At 37.8% G+C, this 25,055-nt stretch overlaps 1 protein-coding gene across 1 annotated transcript; it reads right to left on the bottom strand.

The window, feature by feature from the left end:
- Positions 1 to 13,621: 13,621 nt before the first annotated feature.
- Positions 13,622 to 15,922, bottom strand: LOC145070453 (protein PHYTOCHROME KINASE SUBSTRATE 1-like). The gene has a single exon (XM_079017396.1). It carries the CDS (start codon positions 15,703 to 15,705, stop codon positions 14,374 to 14,376), a length of 1,332 nt encoding a protein of 443 aa, XP_078873522.1. The 5' UTR covers positions 15,706 to 15,922; the 3' UTR covers positions 13,622 to 14,373.
- Positions 15,923 to 25,055: the final 9,133 nt, after the last annotated feature.

The raw sequence follows: 25,055 nt of genomic DNA, 5'->3' as shown, positions 1-25,055 counted from the left end.
CCTTGCTCAACATGTTACAAGGTGAAATGAAATTTATAGTGTTTTTCTGTTAATAACATTTTCTGTAACTGTTATTGGTAAATTTGTAGAAAAATCATAAAAGGTCCAAATCAAGTTCTGTAACTTCTGAGAGTTTGAAAAATGAGTCTAGTTTGTTCATAATTTTTATTATAATTTTTAATGACCTCTTACTTGTGTGAAAAAGTCCATAATCACAGACTGGTCCGGATTGATGTTTGAAATGATAGGCAGTTTTGTAAAAATCACCATAAATTGTAGAAAAATCGTATGGAGATGTGCAAGTAGTCATTTTAAAGCTAAGAAGTGGAGCTACATGCACCTAAAACAGTTTTGAAAACTAAAATGTTTAAGTTGTCCAAAACAGTCCGTGAATGAAGTTGAACTTTTCTGATGAAGGCTGTTAGAAAAGTTTAGTTATGTTCTTGGTGTTTTAACTTGTATTCCCCCCCCCCCCCCCTAAAAACTTGAGAAAACATGAAAATGTAGGGATATGAACTCACCTTGAGTGATTTCAGTAGATAAGTGTTGAAGAAGAGAAGTGTTCAACCCAAGAACACTTGAAGAATCCCTTGAAGATTCGAAGCTCTAACACAAATATAATGGAGTTTGTGTAAGATATCCATGATTTGAGTGGAAATAATTGAGATAATCATAAAGAGAATGGATTATGCTTACCAAATGTGGAGGAAAAACTCAAGATCAGCCCTGGAAATCTCGAATTTCTAGAGAGAGAAAGTGAGAGAGAAAAGAGTTTGATCTTCTTGTGAAATGAGAGCAAATGAGAGAAGTGAGGAGAGAGGATGAATATTCAGCTCTCAAAAACGTGGGAAAGAGTGATGATTGAGTGGAAAGGACATTGATGTGACCTAGGTAAGGTGGGGAGGTGTGGCTGGTCATAGAGTGGGTGTGGGAGTGGTTGCTTGTGTCATAAAATAAGGTAAAGTCAACACTCTACCTTTGTACTTTACCTACTCTCTTTTGGATAAGGTTTTATCCTTAAAATGTGATTAAATCATTAATTTATGGGTCTTATATGTTAAAATAAAGTTTTGGGTGAAAATCCCGTGTTAAAACAATTAAAAACGGGCTTAAAACGCGAATTTAATCGAAAACCGGGAGAAAAAGGCTTCCCAGCGAGGCCCCTCGATCCTAGGCCGAGGTTCGGTCAGGATGGTGCTGATTCGGAAGCGAGAGGCTGAGCCAGAAGAAGGAACGAGGGTGATGGGCTCGGTCCGAAGGTCAGAAGGGAAGGTTCGGTCCTCGGTCCTCAGAAGAGAAGGTTCGGTAGCCATTAGAAGAGAAGAGGTCAAAACCGAAAGGTGCCGAACGTTCGGGTTCGGTTGAGTAGCCTTCGGCTCAGAAGGGTTCGGTTCCTAAGAGGGGTTCGGTTTCGGTTCCTAAGAGGGGTTTCGGTTCCTAAGAGGACTTTCGGGTCCTAAGAGGGGTTTCGGTTCCTCAAGCCCGTTTTTCGCGTAGACTTCCGCTCTTGGGCTGTTTTCGCCAAATTCGAGGGTCAGAATGCCTCGAGTGATTATAGAAAGTTGGGAGAGATTTCGAGAGAGATTTGAGAGAGATTCCACATACTCAGAGAGATTTGGGAGAGATTTGACATTCTTGGAGAGATTTCACATACAAAGAGATATTTGGGAGAGATTTCACATACTTAGAGAGATTTGGGAGAGATTTGACATTCTTGGAGAGATTTCACATACAGAGAGATATTTGGGAGAGATTTCACATACTCAGAGAGATTTGGGAGAGATTTGACATTCTTGGAGAGATTTCACATACAGAGATGTACGCACTTAATGGGGTTCCCTTCTGATAGGGATTTGATTGATCTTGCATACTCCCGATGAGTATGCAACATTGTTTTATCGGTTTGGCTCGCCACGTACCACAGTTTTAGGTTAAGGAGATCTAGATGTACGCACTTTTTGATTTATGATCTCTCATTAGAATAGAGAGTTGTTTAGAAATTACATAATGTAAACTCTAGTACCTACGGGCAAATTGAGTTGACCGGTTTGACTTGTTGACTTTATTTGACTTTGAATTGACCAGAATTTGACGGTTGTCACATTCTATCTCCAAGTCAAGCTTCAATCACTTAATGGGGTTCCCTTCTGATAGGGATTTGATTGATCCAGAAACCATCTCCAATTCTGCTATTCTGGAGATGTTTTACCAATTGGGTTATCGGGGGTATCTTCTTGTTGTCTCCAAGTTCAAGAAGCCCAACCTTCCTCCGGTATAGAATGGGCTATTTATCCTACTCTTCAAAAGCTTCTCAGAACGGTTAACTAGATCAGATTATGCAAGTAAGCTCTTTCTTACAATCATGTAGGGTGTTTATTCAAGGGTAAATTTTGACTATGGGACAGTTCTTTGGGCTCAACTTGTTCAGAGCACTCTTTGTGTTACAAGGCACAATGAGATTTCATGTGCTCGTTTATGGGTAATTATCGTTCAAAGGGAAATTAATCGCCTCTGAATTCCGGTGATAGAGGGATCGATTATTGCTGCCATTCTCATTTTCCACACTTCGAAGGTTATTCAGTCAGATATTTCGTAGTTACCTTCATTGGATCCATTCCAGAACCGATGCTATGAAACGTTCCAGCCAACAGTATAGTCAGCACTGAGTATCACAGACAACCAGCGTCGGGTGCTCGCCCTTTAATAGCTGGGATGCAACAAGTTTTGGAATAGGATGACAAGCATAAGAAAGGATGAAAGTGAAAAATGAAGGTTGGACCCGCCGAACCTGCTCAGACTCCAAAGAAGAGGGTCAATCGAATTGCTTGCAAGCCCAGAATGCCTACACCGAGTAATGAGGAGGATTCTCAGTCAAATGCCATCTCTGACAATCGCACACATGTGCAAGTCCAACATGAAACCGTTTCCACCGTTGAGGCTTCGCAACCAACTCCTACTGAAACCAATCCTGAGGTATCTTTCTCTATGCCTACTTCTGTTCCTATCACAAATGATTTTTTTTCCAGGATTTTGCTCCACCTTCTCCAACTACTACTACAACTCCAATCACCATCGCTCCATGTCCACCTATATCTGCTGCAGTCTCGCAACCACAGATTTCCAGTACTCACACCACTCCACTATTCACAGACTCAACTACAACAACAACAACGACCACGAGTACACCACTGGTCACTGTCAACGTATCTGATATGGGGGAAAGGACTTCTGGTTTCTCTTCTGGTGTTGATACACCTCCCGTCTCAACTTTACGCGAAGATGATCTAGATACGATATTCAGTGATGATCGGGATGTATTTGAAGATTTGTCCTATAGCCCTTTTTGTCTTCAACAAGAGAGTGACGAAGATGATGGTCCTATGACAACAGGGCAGTTCAAAACTCTAAATATGAAGTTGGATTCCTTACTTGAGTCCACCAAAGACTCTTCAAGTAATGAGTACTCCCAGGCCTCTATGAAAGCCCTCCTTGAAACACTTACAAAGGAGCATGCTACCAATCTCGCTCTCGTAAACAAAGTAGCCACTGATTCTGAAAAGACTTGAAAGGATTCGACCGAAAAAGTCGATAAACTATTTTCTGATATTAAAAGCTTTATGGAAGACTTCCGCTCTTCATCTGAACGCAACACAACCTCGGCGAACACAACCATCAACAACCTCGTTTCTACTCTCCAAACTTAAAAATATACTCTTATGAAGGTTCGCTCTGAGATTCAAACCGAAAATTTTGAGTTTCAAGCATCCATATCCTCCATGATTGAAAAACTTCAAGTTGATTTGGCTCATTAAAACAAGATAATGGATTAGCTAGCTATTAAAACTGAGAGGGTTCAAGTTCTATCAGTAAAGTTAACGCATACGAATTCCCAGATTGCTGATCTGAAATCCGAGAATGTTGTTATCCGAAGTTGCGTTGCTGATGTGCATGCTGAGTTGCACAGTCTTATTAATACTCATAATTCTCTCCTTACATTGTCTGTTCGACAACATCTGTCAGAGAAGTTGAATCTTATCTTCTCCATGTTAGACAGAATTCATGGTATTTTGGAATCTTCTATTCCAAACCAAGGGCGACAACCTGCGAAAACTTTTGGTGTTGAACATGATGAAAAAGAAAAAGTCAAACGAACCGAAGGATAATGTGGCTTCGAGTTCAAGAGGAAAAGAAAAGGTGATAGATAATGATGATGATGAAGAAGAAGATGAAAATGTGAAACTTAAGCGTTAGAATCGTGATGCTGAAATTGATTATAATCTGCGAATCGCTAGGGAAGCTGAGGAACGAGAGAAAGTTGCTCGTGAAGCCCAACTTGCTTTAGAAGCTTAAAAACTTCTTTTTCCTCTCTTGTCAATGGAATGAATCCAGAATGAAGCCATTGATAATCCAAACATTTATTGGCTAGAACCGGTTGTGTCATTTGAATTAGAGAACAGTCTGGATTCGTAGCTTGATCTACCGATTACTCCAAAGCCCTTTCAGTTTTGGTATTTTGACATAGTTGTGAACGTCCCTCTTACAGACAATGGTGCTGATCAAATGGTCTTTTCATTCTATCTGAAGTACATGAAGCCTCAATACAAAACCTAGAGCTCAAAGAAGATAACTGTTGTTAAGGTTTCGGGCCCTATTGAAACTTAAAGCTTTCCGAATGCTCGTTTCAAGGTGGCATGAGGAGCTACGAGTTCAATCTTTGAATTCACATTGACTGTTTTGCCGTGCCTAAACCTGTATGATTGGATATCTATGCTTCACCTCCTTCTGAAGGATGAACATAAATATGAACCTATCGTGGTACATCTCAAAAAGGTGTTAATCTCGCACATCCAAGAAGTACGAAAGATGGATGTAGAGATTGCGACAGTTTTAAGAAAGAAGCCAACAATATTACCCAAGTAAGGTCCAAAAATTTTTGAAATGATGAAGCTGGGTAGAATACGAAAGGATGGTTGGTGTATGGATTTCCAGTTGCGTGAAAGGTCTGATGTTGAGTTTCATAGAGTTTGCTTTTCTTTGACTGATAAGCATCTGTACTCCACCTCTTGCCTAAAATACATTATGGAGTTAATGAATCAGTGCAAAGCGAACAGTGCATGGGACAAGAAATTTCACGGATATGATTAACCGGTATATCCAGGTTCGCAAGACCTTGCTGGGGATAATGCCAAAACTCTTTGTAGTTCAGAAGCTCCAACAAAAATGAAGATCTACCTTCCTTATTGACACAGAGGGGGAGATTATTGGGTTATTTAGTGCTGTGTAAATAGTTGTATTGTATTGTTTTAATCGATCTTCTGTAAACAGGTTGGGCCTGTCCACCCGATATTAATGTGCTAGGGTTAGACTATTTATAGTGCATGCATGCACCTTTATTAGTATCGATTGTACTTAACCCTAAATTGCCTTTACAGTAGAATTTCTTTGTCTAGCTCTTCTAAGGTAGTGACTTTTAATCATTCAACACATATTTGATCATTGTGTTCTTGTCTTGATTCGTATACCTGTTTAGATTCTATCGATCTACACTATTTTTATTCTAACAGTGTTGATCGCTCTTTGGTGCTTGCCGCTCCTCCTGTTGTCAAGGGTTAGGGATCTACTACCAATGCCATCCTGGTTTGGTGGATATACTTGTTGGTGGTGTTTCCTATGGCGATCCTCCACCTTAAACCTTTGAAGATGAACTGAAGAAGGTGGTGTTGATCGACGGTAGTCATACAACCACCAAGCGGCGGATAACTTGGATGCACTTCCGTCTTACGGAAGATGTTGACGCTAACACTATGGGAAAACGTCTTCGCAAGAAGCGTAATTTCGATTTTTTGTTGAGAGAGTCCAACACGATAATCATCATCCCCGATGATGACAATTCTCACCTGTCGGATAGGATGGACAAGGAGGCAACAAAACCGCCTTGGGAACCAAAAAAGAAATAAGAGGATGCTACTGGCCTTGAAGTTGATGAGGGCAAGATTGAAAAAAATCTGGAGGTTGACCTCCAAACTACTTCTGGCCCTACTTTGTCTTCGACGAGGGACAACACTGTTTCTGGTGTTTCCCATTCGCCATTGGTGGCTCCCGACATTTATCTCTTGGGATGGACGATTACTCATGAGTCTTTAATCTCTTAACTTGTCATTGCGTATGAGTGGTGTCACCATGCATTCCCTCCAACTATAGTGGAAGCACTAGCATCTCTCTCTTATTCCCACCTAACGAACAACCTTCAGTACACGACGACCTATATTCCCCCCTACTTGGGAGTTGCCGCTGGGCACCTGCATCGTGTGGGCTCAGACTTGGCGTAATTGACTGCCGTCAAATCTGAGCGTGACTAATTAAAGGAGAAAGTGTTGAGTCTGGGGGAGGACAAGCACAAGTTAGAAGAGCGCTACGATCTGTTGGTCGGGGAGAAAGCTTCAATTAAGGACCAAGTGACAAGCTTGGATGGTGAAATGGAGTGCCTGTGTCAACAAGTGGAGACCTTGGTGGTGGAGAAGAAAGTGTTGGAGGGGTAGGTGATGCAGCAGGGTGAGTATCTAGCAATTGAGGAGTTGGAGCGAAGGATTTTGGAGGTGGCGATGTCCTGGCTAATCCAAAAGGATATTGTTCATGTGGCGGATCGAGTCATTGAGAACACTAAGTTTACATTGGGGGTCCGAAGAATGAAGGCATCCTGTGTGGTTGCCGGCGTGAAGGGTGGTAAACAGGTGGTGCAGGAGTAGGTGGTCTCCACAAAATTTAATCCAGAGGAGCCGAGTTCAGTTGTGGAGCAAACCCAAGCAATGCACAACTCCGTGAAGGCCTTTATGGAGACGGACTTTGCTTCATATCTCCGTTTAGGTGAACTGAATTTGGCGAGCCTTCGTCACCTATGTCGTGATTCCGACACCGAGGGGAACCCACTGGAAGGTAGATATTTGAGTGCCAGACCCTCTTCCAATCCAAGTGGTAATTGATATCTCCTATTTCTCTTTCCCATTGGTTTGCTATTTTGATGATCATGTTTTAGAAACAAAGTTTGATCAATGTTTTACTTGGTTTGTGGCCCTGCGTGGCCTTTTTTTATGTCCGGGGTGTGTGTGTCAGACAATTTGTTTTAATTCGCTGCGTAATAGTATGCTTATCTTTTTCTTAAAGTTTGCTTGCTTTGGTCCCAGACGATTTATGGTGGCCATGTTTGGTTCCTTTTCTAAGGTTAATGTTGGCATATGAGGTGCGTTTGTTCATGTTTTTCCCATTGGAGAGATTTCTTTCCAAAGGTTTGTGTTGGCCTTAGGAATTAACTGGGAATGATTCCTACTTCCTTTGTAGGGTGTTAAGACTTGAAGAGTTCCTCCCTTTGATAGGTGAAAGTTATTTGGTTCACCAACTTAGTTGTTTTACTGGTTTGTATGAACTATGATTTTAGGATTTATACTTAACCAAAGTTTTTTGGTTTTTGGTCACTGAGTTCGCGCTTGCAAGCTTAGGGTTCGTCCTTTATTCGAGTCATTGGGCTATGATTTTAGGCTAAGGCCTTGGATAGCCTTCTTTTATGGACCTTGGTTGGTTTAATTTTGTTAGAGTATTCACTTTTAGGTAAAGTTTTCAAGTTACTCTTTAAGACTTTGTTCTAAGTCATGGGCCGATGAGAGTTGCACTCTGGCCTTAGTCATCTAATTCAGGTCGAGATCGTCATCTCGAGGCTCTTAGGAATTAGGTATTTTTTATATCAAGGGAAAGCTATGATCCTTTAAAGCCTTTGTTTATGTCATGGGAAAAGGTAACAATCCTTTGATTTGGATTGTCATGTTAGGGAAAGGTTACAACCCTTTAAAGTCTATGGTTTCATCCTTGCATCGATTTCTCTTAAGTGACGTAGATGATCAGTCACTGTTATCCCTTGGTAACTGTCCACAACCTCTTATTGAAATGATATCTATCTTGAATAATAATAAACATCTGAATTGTTTTCGAAAATAGTCAATCTCCATCATTCTTTTGATAATGTTTTGGAAACATCAACGCTTTTTAATAAGGACAAAAATGACTAGATTTTGACACAAAAATGGGCCTAGAACTAGATCTAACTGTTGGGGTGTGATTATCCACTTGGAGTTAGATCACATTTCCATCGCCTTTAATGTATCTTATTCTGTCTTTTCTCCTTTCTCTAGGAGTAAAAGTTGTGCAAATTATGCACGTTCGAAGTCCGGGGGAGAAGCCTCTCCTCTTGTGCCTCGAAGATATAAGCTCCACTCCGGTACGTCTCTACTATCTTGTATGGGCCTTCCGAGGTGACACTTAGCTTTCCCTAGGGTTGAGCATGACTGGATTCATTCTTCTTCAATACCCATTTTCCAAGTTTGAAGTTCTTTACTCATACACACCGATTGTATTAATTTTTGGTGCTAGTTTTGTAGGCGGCTCTGTGGATTTTTAAGGCAATTGACGATTGCCTTGTTCAACACCTCCGTTTGGCCGTTGGCCTGGGGATGCACTACTGAGGTGAATCGACGATGGATTTATTTTTCTTCACGCCATTCCTTGAAGGGGCTTCCTTTAAACTGGGTGTAATTATCACTAATTAGAATCCTTAGGGGTGCCAAAAACATGTGAGGATGTTCTTCCACATGAAATTTATCATCTGTATTCCCGTGATGGAGGTTAGAGGTTTTGTCTCAACCCATTTAGTGAAGTAATCGACGACGGCCAATAAGAACGTAGATCCTCCTGGGGTGATTGGAAATGATCCGACGATATCTATGCCCCATTGGCGATAATGCCAGGGACTGTTGATGCTGGTCAGTGGGACACGTTAATAGTGATCAATTCCTCATTCTCAGGTGTTTATCCCCTTTTTTTGCTAAGTTATCATTATATCTTTAAATAATAAATAATGACTAATATTCAAACCAATGATATCTACACTTAACTCTTAAGCTTAATTAGTTACAAATTAACTTACCATAACTTTGGTGTGTTGTAACATACCGAAAATCACAATAAATTTCAACTTTTCAAAATCAACCCATAACCATAAATGTTTACAAAATCAGTGTTTCAAAAGTGTATTTTAGTAATCAGAGTATCCCAAAATCCAAACAACATAAAAACCAGATGATGTGCACGATCACGTATTCGCCTTGCCATGGTCATTTGAAGTACCTGAAACAATAAACTAAAATTGTAAGCTAAATCTTAGTGAGTTCGCCGAAAGTACCACCATGCAACAAAACATATATAACATTGCATGCTGGGTCCAACCAGTCATTGTACCGGAATACCCCTGGCCCAACCAGTCATCGAACTGGAATGCCAATGTACGGCAGGTCCACTCAATCATCAGACTGTAATACCCATGGCCTGTTGGCTCACACATAAAGCAGTAAAGCATCAACCCTAACACAACATGTCGACAAATAACATATATTAAACATATTCAACAGACAGATAACCATACATCCAATAATCATAGGTAGTCCTACATATCTACCAGTCCAACGTATATCCACAAGTATAATCTAATAGTACAGATCTACCGTATACTCAACATACCATCAATTAGTATATAACAGAATATCAATCCAATGGGCCTGCCTTGGTGCCTTTGAGCCATAAGTACAGTGAGTAAAACTCACCTCTCGGTCTGAAAAAGATCTCTGAACAGGCACAACTCTAAATGTCAGCTCAATTGATCACCTATTCATCAAATAATGACCAATCTCAATTACCACTCTAAATACGCAAAATACACTTAGGTCAAACTTGTTGAAATTCAAAGGTCCACGTCAGTTGGACACGTCACCACATTGTGCCTCCCTTTTTCCACATCGTCAGCTCTTCACGACAAAATAGCCGGGTTTCCCTAGTCACCACATCGTGGCATCCAAACGCCACATCGGGTGAAATGGGTTGCACTAGCTTAACAGATCTAGCCCTTAATCTATTAAATCGTTTCCTTCCATTCTTCCAAAATCCTTACTAAGGTATAAAATATTCCCAAGATCATTGCTTTTTCAAACATGCATGCCCTAAAACAATTCTAGATTCCATCTTAGGTCAAAATGAAGCAATGTCACTAAAAATCTCATGCATGGAACTCTAAATAGCATTAAAATCCATATATGAAACATATGATAGCAAGGGGACCTTAATAATCCATAAAGTTGCCAACTTTATGTACTCCATGTGTTCTACTCCAACCAACATGAAGAAATAAGAACAAAAACCTAGATCTAGCATGCTTGAAAGAGAAATGTAGAAGCTTGACAACTTACAACGGTCCAGAAACAACTCAAGATGATGGAAAGAAGCTTGCTTTCTCCAAACATTACACCAATGGAGTCTTCTTCTTTAACAAATAGCTAAAAACCAACCACAAAAGGCCCAAATAAGCTCAAAAACTTCAAAGGAGATCAGGGTTACGAAATCAGAGGTTTAAGAGTGATGGAGGCTGAGGGTGGGCAACCCTAGCCTCCCTCTTTCCTTTAAATACCCAAGAAATTAGTGCTTCTCATTAAACAGCTACAACATTGTGGCCATATACTTGCTATGTTGTGGTGGCCATTTAAAACCAACGATATAACGACTATAGCCACATCGTGGGATTCCTTCACTACGACGTGATGCTACCCAAAATCCAAAAAATATGTATTTACTTTAAGTTAAATTACCTCCAAGAATCCAGATGTTACATGCGTTAACAAACTAAACCCTTATATTTTTCTTTTCTTATTTTATCTTAAACCATATCTTGTATGTAACCCAAAAAGACCCTGTTAATTATGGAAAGTCACTAACTTGTTGTGACCAAGAACATATTTCCACATACACATCATTAATCTTACAGAAACAAATAAAATAATTTATATAGTGAGAAAATTAGATAAATTGTTCATATAGTTTAAGGTAACTTCCTAGTTTAATTTATATTTCTTTGTACTTAGACCATCCATATCATACTTATTTACGATTTTCATTCCCGGAAGATGTAAAATAACACTTATATCCTTTATGTTGTTAACATATTAAATTATTGATTTTACTTTTTGATAGTAATATTATATGTAATGGAGCCCACCTTATACTTGACACCTCACACAACACCTTGCACCTCTATTGTTTTCTCTATCTATCTACTTACTATCTCTCCTTACTAAACAACACTCACACCTATCATACACAAAAGTTAGAGTGAAACATTTTCATCATTTTCACATAATGTTAATAAAGTTCAACTCACCGTTGATAATCGATTTAAGTAATTAATTTAAAAATCAATTTCAATTGAATTTGTATGCAATGGTGAAATTGTATGCAATGGTTGTTTATCTTGTGATGTTTATGTGAGTTTTGATATTATCAATAGTCTATTGATTAATCTATGATGTTTTCCCTAAATATGAGTTTTTTATGATTGTTGAGTTTTTAGAGAAAGAGGGAGAGGGGGGGGGGGGGGGGGAGGGTTGTTACTTTCATTCCAATCCTAACCTAATATGTTGACATTTGATCATATTAGTAGAAAAAGTTGTAGCAATGAACTTGAGAATGTTTAGATGATTATGTAATATTAGGTTACCAATAATTTGTACACTTAATCCTTTGCCTCTTGAGAACATTATGATACCTTAGTATAACCTTTGAAAATATTTTGTAAAACAATTGAATGCACAAGTTCATGAAGAAAGCAGATAGAAAGAAACAAAGCCAAATCCATTGTCAGATAAACGCATACCAAAATTTCCTTAAAGAACACATAATCATATATATATATATATATATATATATATATATATATATATATATATATATATATATATATGTAGTATACTTTGATTAGCACTTGATTCTACTTATAAGGTTTTATATGCACTTAGTAGTCACATATGGTTAACAATTATATCATTGATCAATGACTAATTCTATAAAACAACAATGAAACAAGCCTTCCAACCCTAATAACCTTATTTAAAGCGTATAATAACATAAATGAATTAATGATGAAGCTATACAAGCAATTTGATTTTAATTGGAAAAAAGTTAAACTTTTATGTCCAATAAAAAGTACCCGACCAAGTCAGACCTTACTTAGCCCCTGATTAGACTGAGTGAAACATCAAACTTGCACATGTCAAGAGAATTTTGTTGAAATTATGTCCAAATTCATCGAAACCCCTTCCATTACTTCCAACCTAGATATGCATTTATTCATCATATGTGTTCCTAAGACTTTGAAAATATAATTACGTAAACATATAAGATCCAAATTTGATGATCCTATGATTTTTAACATAAAAACTTGCTTATGATCAATATGAACCATTTAAATATAAAAATAAGTGTAACTTCAAAATCAACATTGGATTATCATCAAAATTGAATCTAATGGACTTTCTAAGTAATATTAATAACCATAATTGAAGTTTAATTATTTTTTCGAAACTAGATCATGTCATAATCATAACTCAAAAACACCATTAAAGCTATGAGCTAGCTTGAAAAACTAATTCATTTTACAATTATATGTAAATACAATCAAAACATGGTAAATTTATTTGCTCCTAAATGACTATAGAAACATAAGCCAATTAAATCATAGATAAAAACATGCATATGAGAGTTGGAATTCTAATTCACCATTGTTAGGGTTTTGAAAACTCAAAATGGCATTAAAGCTCCAAATCAAGAAATAAATGAGGGATTTGACTTTAAATTCATGAATAATTGTTTATGCGAAAGCTAGAACATTAATCAAGTTATACTAAACAAAACTATTTAGAGAAATCCCAATTGCTCCTAGGTTGATCCAATGTTAAGAAGCAAAAATATACCATATAGTGCCTCAATGAAGTGATTGTAGCTTCTAATATTCAACTACTCTTTTAATCTCCTTTTAGGCCTTCTTCTATGACCAAAATCACCAAGCACTCTCTCTTCTTGCTTTCACGCTCTATATGTTTAAATGAAGGGAATGAGAGAGTGATGTACTCTAATCTATTTGATCAATGCTAACATAAACCCCTCCACTTTCTTTTAATCTCATGTGGCCATAACAAACTCCATTGACTAGTTTGTTTCTAAAATTACTAAAATTTCCCTAACTAACTAACTCTTTGAGAGAATCCACAATGCAAGTAGTATAAAGTTGAATAAGATGATGACTATGATTGAATATAAGTTGAATGGAGTGTGGATGATGATATGAAGTAGAGTTGAATAATCGCTAAATGGTTGAATAAAATGTTGATTATGATTGAATGTGTGTTTCATACATTATGGGTGTTGTTTTATAGAAGTTTAATGGTGATGTGTTAATCGGTCGAACTCTACAGAGTTCAATGAATTGTAGATGCATTAAGTCCCAATCTAAGTCAAGACAATGTCAAAAAAAGTTTCACCAAATTGGTACTTTTATTCCCTCGAGCTCGTTAGAAAAGTTAGCCCAACTTAAACAATCTAATAAATCTTAAAACTTTTTATTTCACTAAAATATCCATTTAACTTATTTCCGATTGTTTATTTTATGTTATTTATAAAAGAGGATTTCTAAGCCTAAAAACAGGTGTTACACAACTCCCCCGTTAGATGGATGATTTACAGATAAGATGGTATGAGATATTTAAACTAGAGTTTTATATGAAAATAAATGGCAAAAACTAGAGTCTTCGTAATGCAAAAAATAATTGATGAATTACAAATGATGGTATGGCCCATTTCAAGTAGAGTCTTCGTAATACGATGTGGCAAGTACTGTAGTATAAGTGAATGGATACTAACTAAAAAAATCTTTTACAAGGAAATTTCTACACAACTACCCCAGTAGATCCTTCAACCACCTTCTTCATGTCTCTTGAATCTTTCATCAACCTCCGTGTGGGCCGTAGACACATTGCATGCTTTAGAAAATCTATCTTCACTTTTGAACATGACATCAACATTTTAAAGTAGCTTTGAATAAGAGCGTAGCATTCCAACTTAGCTTTTTCTATCACGTGGCAATATGTGGATCTCTCTATCGGTATATTTGAAAGCTCCCTCGTTTCCTACTCTGCTGGTATGATATCGACATTTTAGCTGCATTTGAAGAAAAAATTCCTTGTTTTTTTATTATCGTTTTCATGTGTAAGATTGCTTCCAATTGGTAAATCCAAATGCATGCACTTGTTGCACGCATCTACTCATACTCGGCTTTTCTTTCACACAAATACCCGATAACAACCTTGTGTTTTCTTCCTTAGAAATAGCAGAACTGTATTGATAGAGATCCTAGTTACAAATGGATATTGCTTCAATGGAATTTACTGATGAAAATGAAATATCTGCATAACAAATATTACTCAAAATGACTTATGACACCAAATATCGTCCCTACTGCTGTTGAATACTATACAAGTATTTTGAAGCATGCATCCTGGGAACAGAACGTGTAGTGCCAAATCCATTCTGGCCTCTGTTTGAATCAGACCCCACACCTACTAGCTTGGTGTCTGCGTGGATTTTAGCTATTGGTGTGACAGAATCCAAGCGGCGGCACCATTCCCTCCTGGAGGGGGCCGCTATGCCTGCCACCTTATCGCCGCCACCTGCCATACAATATTCATCACCGGAAACTCGCACTGCCTTGTGACTATGACACCCTGAAAGAATACCGGAACCTTTGACTCTCTCCGTATCTCCTTTTGCTTTAACAGTTCGAGCGACTGCGAAATCGTCAGCAGTTGAGAAATCAGCAGCACAGGCCGTAACGACACTCCAATCAACACTTGCCTCGCTCGGTGCATACCCGTTGACATTGCTTGGCCTTCCTTCAGAATTCTCTAATGTTTGGCGAGAAAGAAACGAGTTGTTCTCGTTAGTGGAGAAGCTCTCGATTTCGAATAAGTCTGAGCTCGCATCGCTTCCTGTGTCATTGTGTCCACCGTTCCTTGAAATGTCTATAATGTCCGCTCGTGGAGTCACTCCGTCCCAGTTCAACATTGTTAGTTTTCTCTCCAGGCTAAAAGACTTCTTCCCTGGAGAACCAAATACCTCCGATGAATAGTGTAGCTCAAGTTCTGGTGGCTCCGAATGTTTCCCATCTGCCATTGAAGAATTTAACACCGGGAAGGTGAAGCAGTCATCTCTTTTGATATTCAACTCATCGAACTCAAACTTCTTCATGGGAACATCATCGTCAGCCCATCTGTTCGACAACGACTTTGTTTTGTGAGCCAAATCACCAGTTTTAACAGGCGGTTTCACGGCTTCATTCACGCGAACTTTGTTGTTGGTGACCTTGACGGAAGCATTGTCATTGCAATTGCAACCAAGACTAGCAAACAAGCTCTTGACCCTGGTTTTCTTTCTATGTTCGTTGCCATTACTGGCCAATAACCCTCTCTGGCTGTTCCAACTCGATTCAGAACGAACGCTCGGAGTCCCAGACGGGGGAGTTGTCAGTTTAGGTTTAGGGCACGGTTCTTCATGTTTCTCTTGTGGCCTGTTTGAACCTCGATAATGAGCAGTCTTGTTAAGTTCTTCATCTATGGCTCCTGTGAAGTACTTCTCGGCTCCAAAAATCCCAAGTTCATCGTCTTGTGCCTTCTTTTTTGGGTTGATCTGAGGGTGACTGAGTTTAATAATGAAGCGTTCTTGGGTGGCGTAGGAGGAAAACGAGGCATCCAGGAGATTAGTATTGTGTCTTTTCTCCGATGCAATCATGGTGTTTATTATATCAGAATATGAAGAGTTTTAGATGGATATGTGAATGGCGAGCATGGAAAGGTTTAAGAAAGACGGAGTGAAAGTGATGAAAAGTGATTATCAGTAGAGTGCTTTTAATAGGATGGGGTTGGGGTGAGAAAGTGATCGTGATCCTAAAAAGGCACTTTGTGTGGTCTAGGATTCGCGACATGCATTTTAGGTATTTTAATAAGATGAAGTGATCATTATGATCAGCAGTACCTTTGTACATGGATATAGGGCTCTATGATATTTGGATGGCTCAATAGGACCTTCAGCCATTCTCGTTATTATATTAATTCTTAGATGAAAAATGGAAACTTGCAACACCGAGTGATGGGGACGAAATGAACAAATCTGATAAGGATGGTAGAGTGATGAGGCAGGGCCATATGTCGTACAAGTAGGGAACTACACCAAAAAGAAGCCAATCTGCATGTGTACTGTCGACCTACTTTCCAATACACTTTTTTGGGAGTTAAAATTAATAAATCGATTTTGTTAGGGAATGAATCCGTTGCAAAAGCTAAAATTCCGTTGCAAAATACGAATAACGATGAAATTTGCAACGACCAATTTCTGTCCCAAAAAACCCGGTAGCAAAGGTTTACAAGGGAAACAATAATTTCGTCGCAAATGTGACAATGGAATGAAATCCGTCATTGATGGTATTCCGTTGTGTATTTTGTAGTAGTATTTCGTTGCGAATTCCGTAGTAGTTCTTCCATCACAAATTCCGTTGTAGTGGCTTCGTAGCAAATTCATTGGTGATAAATCCCTAGCAAAACCCGTGGTGGTGAATACTTAGCAAATTACATGGTGATTAATCCCTAACAAAATCTGTGGTGATTAATCCGTAACTAAATCCGTGATGATTAATTCCTAGCTAAATTTGTTATGATTAATCCCTAGAAAAATTTGTGGTGATTAATCTGTAGCAAAATCCGTCGTGATTAATCTCTAGCTAAATCTGTAGTGATTAATCCGTTGTGATTAATCCCTATCAAATTACATAGGGATATTTTTTATATGGATAGTTAATTTACAAATTAGATCCAAATTAATTTGTATAATATATAAAAACAAAAATAACAAAATTTTTATATCATTAAATAAAACAGTAAATATTTTTTACATCGAAAATGAAAAGTAGTTAATCTAAAATAAATACTATACAATAAACAAGTTAACACTTTACGAATTATGTAGTTGTTGAAAACCATTAATAACAGCCAATGCCAATTGTAGTTGTTTATTAACCTGCCCGATTCTTAGGTTATGTTGGTCATCTTTTGCATTCCTTATCTCCTGAAGTTTTTCATTTTGCTCTTTTTGTTGATTAACAAAGTCTCTCAATTCTTCTGGTCCAACATCTTGTTTCCGTGGTACCATTAAGAATGGGAACCATATTTGTATATGAGCCAAACCAATACAGTATTCTTTTCATGACATGACCACCACCAACATCATAAAATATTAGGTCATCCTCAACTTCTTCAGATACAGCTTCCAACTCATCCTTTTTTTTTTTTGTAAAGACGGCCTACAAAATAATAATAATTTAAAAGGATATCAAAGTTATGAATAACATGAAGTCTATAATATAAAACATTGCACTGAAATAAATGTTACATGAATTTTTCTATCATTTTCATTTGCAAATGTAACTCCATCGTGATTCCTTGTATGTGTATACAAGAACAACTCACTATGTGATGGATCACGTCCTAATTTTCTCTTCTACATAAATACCATAAAACATAAAATATATATACACATAAAAATAAACATACAAATTTTGATGAACCATTAAAAAAAAACTTACCAAATCAGAAGAAACCTTCAAATGAGAAGCGAATCTAGTGTTATGGGTAGGTTGTGGTACTCCATCAGCCACCCCCATTACGCCTATTGATCTTACTCTGATTAGATTTTTGTTTGTATTCATCTGTATTGCATTTAGCTTTCCATGAGTTCCAAACTTCTAGTGTGATAAGTTGGTTTCCTGCCAGTTGGGTTTCTTTGTATGTTCCGCATGTTGAACAGACATTGCCCATAACATTGTGCCACTTTACTTTCCCAAGGTTTCCTCACTTGTGTATCTTTTGCTTCATCCCAACAACAATTTTTTTACACATTAGTTTAAATGTAAATGTTTATCGAACAATAACTTAAAACATAAAATTAACTACCTTAAACTCCTCCCAATATAATTCTCGTATTTCGTTGTTTACTTTTCCCCAAGTGTACCCTTCTTCATCTACTATTTGAACAAATGATTTACTAATATATATAGCACAAGGGCCTGGTGGCAAGCGCCTGAAATTAATATGAAAGTTTTAGTTTTGAATTCATATGCATGTGTAGACCAGAAGGTTATATATTTAAAAACTTGTGTACAGTATGACTGGTAACTCACATTTTTTTCCAAACATCAATATTTAAACGTCTATCTGGACCATAAGCAAAGGAATTGTTTTGGCTGCCTACAGTTTCCACAACACATCTGTTAGCATTTGTTGTGGATGTAGTTAAGATTGTTGGTGTTAGTGATGGGGTAGATTCTGGGGTATGTGATGGGATAGATGTATCTGTTATTGAGGATGTGCTAATTGGTTTAAGTAAGGAAGACGTGGCAGTTACGGTTGGTGTTGATGGTACCGTTGTCAATGAAGGTGCCGAGGATGGTGTTGATGATGTAGCTGCTCAGGTTTTGGTTGTAGATGTAGGTGATGAGGATGGTATCGTTGATGTAGGTGTTGAATTTTTTGTTGTAGATGGAGACATTGAGGATTTGGTAGTGATCGATGTAGGTGCTGAGGATAGTGTCGATGATTTTGGTTTAGAGGTTTTGGTAGTAGATGTAGGTGCATTAGACGTGGTCGATGATTTTGAGAAGTCGACATCTTCATCAATTAATTGTTTGTTTAAGAATCTTGCTGATAAAGTCTTGTTGCAGTTCAAAACCTGAGGTACAATGAACCCTTTCGACTTAACACTGGATGCTCCTTTTTATTTCAAGTTCGACATCTTTCCTGATTACATGTAAAAAAAACAGTAGTCAATACCAATTTATTGAAGATGATAAGATCATGATGATCAGAGAATAAGAAATGATGATCACAACAATAGTCAATAAAAATATATTTTGGATGAGTGAAAAGCTACATCTCCAAACTCAATGCACAAACTGAATGAAGAAATGTAGGTTTGGATCAATGATCCTCCAGAGATGATGAGAAAAAAATTTAAACCCTATTTCTAATAAGGTAATGGACCCTAATATGCAGGCTTAACGTGTATAGGTTAGAGGGAAAGGACTTGCGAAACTTTTTGGATATCCTCTAATGAAAAATTCAAACTGTTAAAATACAAATTAGTGCTAATTATTTAGTAATTCAAATTTTTTAAAGTAGTTTTGTAACGTCCCGTTTTCACCACCAAAATTTTCATTTTTATTAAGGCAAATATTCCACAATTATAAAATCCATGTTAAGAAAACCATTTGTTCCAAATTACATTTATTAAGTACCAAAGTAATATAATAGACATGAAATCCTCAATGTTGTTGATGAGTGTGTACAGTCACGCCTTCGCCTTCACAATCACCGATGGAACCTGAAAAACATAAACAGTTGGGTAAGCACAAAGCTTAGTGAGTTTCCTAAAAATACCAAACACAACATAACATATAAAAGCATGCATACTAGGTTTAAAGTCACCAGACTAGATTACCCCGGGTATGTTGGCCTGTCGCCTCAACCCAACCGCTCTTGCCGAGCCTCTGTGCCTACGGCTTACAGCCGGCACTTGGTCTCTTGGCGTACATCACACAATAGGACTGCCTCAACCTCACCCACCATAATATGTCGAGATATAAACAAACAAGAATTCAAGTAGACACATAAGTTCAGGAAACTACCAACCTACCTATCGAACAACTCACTACCGCCTACTAGGCCCCTCAAAGCATATTGCTCCGCTACCGGAAATCTCTAGGAAATGCATAGCCATATGTAACAGGAGGTAAGATAGACACCCGAACAGATGACTCTACTCTAGAGCCACAACCAAGCAAGGAACATGCAAGAAATCCTAGATCAAGAGTTCTCAGTCTATCCTAAATGGCTACATACAACCCTTAGGGCATTCCATAGGCGATAACTACAACATAGAAAGGACCCATTGGTGCCTTGGACCCATTGGTATGGTGAGAAGACTCACCTCTTAAGAAATGTTGAACTGATAATATAAGTTCCAACTCGCAGCTGCAACTCAACTGCCTACAACTACCATGTGATTAACTTGTCAAAATCCTGAAATACCAAAAATACCATCAAAGTAAAACTTGGTCAACCCTAGTCAAAGTCAACGTCAATCGTCCATGTTGACCCCAACTCGTCGAGTGCATCTAGCAACTTGTCTAGTTCCTTCGGTGTTCAAAAGATCTGGGAAAAACCCTAGCCAACACGCCGAGTTGTCTCATCAACTCATCGAGTTCACTCTGTATCTAGAAAGTGGGTTAGCTCGATCCAACTCATCGAGTTGTTAGGGTAACTCGTCGAGTTTCCCCTCAGTCTAAACCTATTCAGCCCTTTTTAGTCGACTCTAAAGCTCCCAACTACAGATCCAGACCCCTAGGGTGCAGTTACCACGTAAAGTTGCCAACTTTACGTGCATGCAAGGCCTCAAGAGGCTACAACACCCAAAAATAAGCTTAGGAAGAGGTTTAGGGCATGGAGAAGGGCCAAATCTTGATGAAGTTGATAGCTTGATGACTATGGGGGCTTATAGGAGTTCAGATTTGAAGTTACAACTTCAATTCATTCCCCACTTCAAAAAATGAGTCCAAAGTTGGCTAAAAAAGGCCCTTATCTCTTGAATGGAGTGATCTAACAAGAGAAAGATCAAGGTAATAGCTTTTTACCTTCAATTGGTTGCTACAACTGAGTAGATGTTGGATTTATAAGCTCTTTCTCGTTCCAAACTCTTTAATCTTTGAGTTCTTCAAGAAATGCACCAAACACACACTCTTTAGCCTTACACACACTCATTATGGAGGGTTAGCTTGATTAGGGTTTGCTTCTGGATTGTAAAGACGATGAGGGAGGCCACAAATGAAGCATGATTTCTTTATATAGGGTACAAAACCCGAAAAATTAGGGGTTTCCTTTCCAGTGCCTACTCGTTGAGTTGGGGCTCCCAACTCGCCGAGTAGAGTCCTTAACCCGCGTCTAAAAAATCTTTAGGCGATGAGTTGGAGCTCCCTAACTCGTCGAGTTTTAGTCCAAAACCCTAAAAACTTGAAGAAAAATAAATATTACCTGGACTAAGCATTACAGCCTGGTACATTGTCAACCAAATTCCAAACTTGGTTGTCATACATGAACTTGATCTCGCTGTCGATTGCCTCTTATCACTTGGCAAACTCAGGGACCAACTTTGCTTCTTTGTAGTTAGCAGGTTCATCCATGTTTACCAGTGTACTATCACTTATAAACGTATTGCCTTATGTCATTATGTGGAAACCATACAACACAAGCGGCATGCTAACTTTACTAGAACGCCTAAGAGGTAATGACTCGTCAATTGGTTCAACTGGAATTTCTTCCTCAGGTTGAGCGCTAGTATTTTCAGAAGTTCCTTCATTGTCTAACTCTTACGTTTATTCAAGATCAATGGTACTCCCACTTTCCTCTTTGCATATTAGCTCTCTCTTGGGAAAGACTCCCCTTCATGCTACGAAGACCATGTTCTCACTAGGTTTGTAGAAAAAATATCCAAAGGAATTTTCTGAGTAGCCGATGAAATTACATATCTCACTTCGATGTGTAAGATTTTCATGACTCTCTCGTCTAACGAAAGCTTCACAACCCCAAACAATGATATGTGCTAACGAGGTAACTTTCCATGTCCACATCTCGTAAGGTGTTTTGGCAACCTTCTTTGTTGGGACAAGATTAAGAATGTAGGCTGTAGTCTCTAAGGCATACCCCCATAAAAAGATTGGAAGTAAAGCTCGACTTATCATGGAACGAACCATTTCCAACAAGGTTCGATTACGCCTCTCAGCTACACCATTAAGTTGTGATGTTCTAGGAGGAGTCAATTGTGAAACTATTCCACATTCCTTGAGGTAGTCGTGGAACTCGATACTAAGATACTCATCATCTCTATCGGATCTAAGCATCTTTATCTTCCTGCCCAATTGATTCTCGACTTCTTGTTTAAACTCTTTGGAATTTTCAAAGGTTTCTGACTTATGCTTGATTAAGTAGATATAACTATATCTACTATAATCATTAGTAAAAGTCAGATAGAATCGATTTGCATCCCTTGTGATGGATCTGAAGGGCCCACACACATCTGTGTGTTTGAGATCCAACAATCCCTCACCTCTTTCACAAGAACCCATGAAAGGTGATGTCATCATCTTACCTAGTAAACAAGACTCACATGTATCATCTAACCATAAATCAAATGATTCCAACACTCCATTCTTTTGGAGTTAGGCCATGCGTTTCTTGTTAACATGTCCAAGACGACAATTCCACAAGCATGATTTGTCTATACCATTAGACGAATCAATATGAAAAACACTATTTCCTAAAATTTCTGCAAAATCAAAGTTTCATACACACTATCACAAGGTAAAGCTTTGAAATAAAACACACCATTTTTATAATCAGAAATAGAACCATTCTTATCATCAAAAGAATATCTAAATCCTTGTTTAAATAAAGCATGAAATGAAATGATGTTTTGTATCATCTATGACGAGTAGCAACAATTCAATAAATCTAACCCTAAACCACTATTAAGCACTAAGCTATAAATTCCAATCTTGGTAACACACGAAGATCCCCTATTCCCCATGATCAATTTCATCTTTCCATGCTCCACATCCTCACTTCTTCTTAGCCCCTGCAAATCAGAACAAATGTGAAATCCACATCTTGTATCAAGGACCCAAGAATGAGAATAGGATAAGTTATTAGACAAATAGTGTAAATACCTGCCGAGCTTGGCTTCACCTTTCCATCCTTGATATCTTGCAAGTATGTCGGGCAGATTGGTTTCTAATGCCCCTTGTCATTACAGTAAAAACATGTTTTGGTCGGAAACAGGGGGAGCATCGGAACTGGACTTTCCTTTGGGTCCTCTAATAGATGACCCAACTTAGGATTTTCCCTTCCAATTCAGCTTGGGAGGACCTTTCCTCTTTTTCCCTTTTCCTTGACCAATGGCTAGAACAGGAGTAGCAGAAGGAGTGGAGGCAACACCTTTTCCCTTCATTCCCGCCTCAACTGTTCGAAGGAAGTTGTGTTATTGTGACAAAGTAGTTTCATTTTTGTTCAAATGATAGGTCAACATGAACTGATCATAACAACTTGGCAGAGAGTTCAACACTATGTCGATTGCCAACTCTTCATCAAAATTCACATTCAGTTTTATGAACCTATCTATGTATCGTTGCATTCTAGAAATGTGGATGCTTATTGACTCACCATCCTTCGTCTTACACGCCATGAGGGAATTTACCACATCGTACTTCTATTGACGAGCTCGCTTACGGTACTTTTCCATAAGGTCCTTGTTCATCTCGTACGACCAGTAATCCTCATAATGTCTCTGCAATTCTAGGGTCACTGTAGCCACCATGACGCAAGCAACTTTTGTTGCATCCTTGTAGTGTTTCTTGTAGGTAGCTATCTCTTCGGGAGTGGCCTTTGTTTCATCGATCTCATCAAGTGGTTTCTCGAGGACATACTCTTTATACTCAAAATGAAGCGCCATTTTGATATTGCGCATCCGGTCATTGTAGTTGGCGCCATCCAATTTCACCTTTGTGCAAATGTTCAATAGAGAGAAGCTGTTGTTGTTGTTTGAGGATGAACCAGAAGCTTCGGTAGGAGTAAATATCTAAAAGAGTACACATGAAAGTTTTAGTTACATAAGAATAATCCTCAATATAACACCGAAATGAAATATCAAGGCTGGGATCTAGATATATAATTTACAGCTTAAAAAAAGGATGTTGTAATGTAACTGCAAATTATATAAAGGTAGGTAAATGACCATTTACCAATTTCACCATCAAAAATGAAATTTTGAATGAATTAGCTTTTGAATGAAATTCCTAGATCTTTTTAGAATCATTGAACTTTTCAGTGGCGTGTTTAATCCCGATTATGTTCTTCCATTTGTGACTGGGCAACTGAGGATCACAAACAAGATGTGAATAACCATGCAAATTAGCTTGTTACTCTCGATGTCATTTATCATCTCATTTTAATATGTCGATTATCCATACAACGCTCCATTAATTAATGATAATTTAAGAGATACCCATTGCCACTCTTTATTAGTCCCTATTAGTGTGTCGGTTAAACACACACGCTCCACTAACGACCAATAAAGTGCAATGTGCAATTTCATGGATTAGCATAAAATTTCACATTTTACTAAAGTAACTAAGATTGAGATTTTTTATAAAAAAACATATTTAGTTACTTTATAGATCATTATACTTAACTATTAGGATTAAGTATCCTAACAAACCTGTTCGACTAATGACCCTCCACCAATCGAGGAAGTGTTGGGTGAAAGTGGTGACCCATTCAATCGCCATTTTATAGCAATTTCCTTATACCCCCTTATAGATCGGTTTCATGAATGAGGTGTACTAGTGGTTCGACTGACTTGTCTTACATATATATATATATATATATATATATATATATATATATATATATATATATATATATATATATTACACCTTTAATGTTACATATAATATAAGAGTGTATTTTTAAACTTTTCAAAAATACTAGGTTACATTTTAAATTTTCAAAATTAATATTCAATTAATTAAATTAAAAAAATAAAAATCATGAATTCAAGATAAGGATATCAAACTACATTTTAAAATATTCAGTTTTATCCGATTAAAACAATATTAAGGAAATTATCCTAATCAATTCATGAGATAATTAAAAAAACGAATTTTTAGGATCTGACAGCTCAACACGCCGTGGTGAGCAATCACCACGCCGTGTCGGGTCGATTTCGCAGGCCAACACGCCATGTTGGAAGAACTCCACGGCGTGTTAGATGATTAGAATGATGATTTTGTTTTCTCCTCCTTGTTCAAGTTCACATTAATATTAATTCAACAGAAAACTAAACCTACGCTCTGATAACACTGATGTATTTTGAGCATAACAAATAATCCTATGTGTGCATGCAACCTTAACTTTGATTTATGTTTTCTCTAATTGAACATAACATGTGAAAAATAGTGTAGAAACCCTAGCACTCTAGTAAAT

This window comes from Lactuca serriola, chromosome 8 (genome assembly GCF_051521515.1).
Source record: "Lactuca serriola cultivar US96UC23 chromosome 8, Lser_US96UC23_V15, whole genome shotgun sequence".
Lineage (NCBI taxonomy): Eukaryota > Viridiplantae > Streptophyta > Magnoliopsida > Asterales > Asteraceae > Lactuca > Lactuca serriola.
This window is presented reverse-complemented; position numbering and strand designations above follow the sequence as displayed.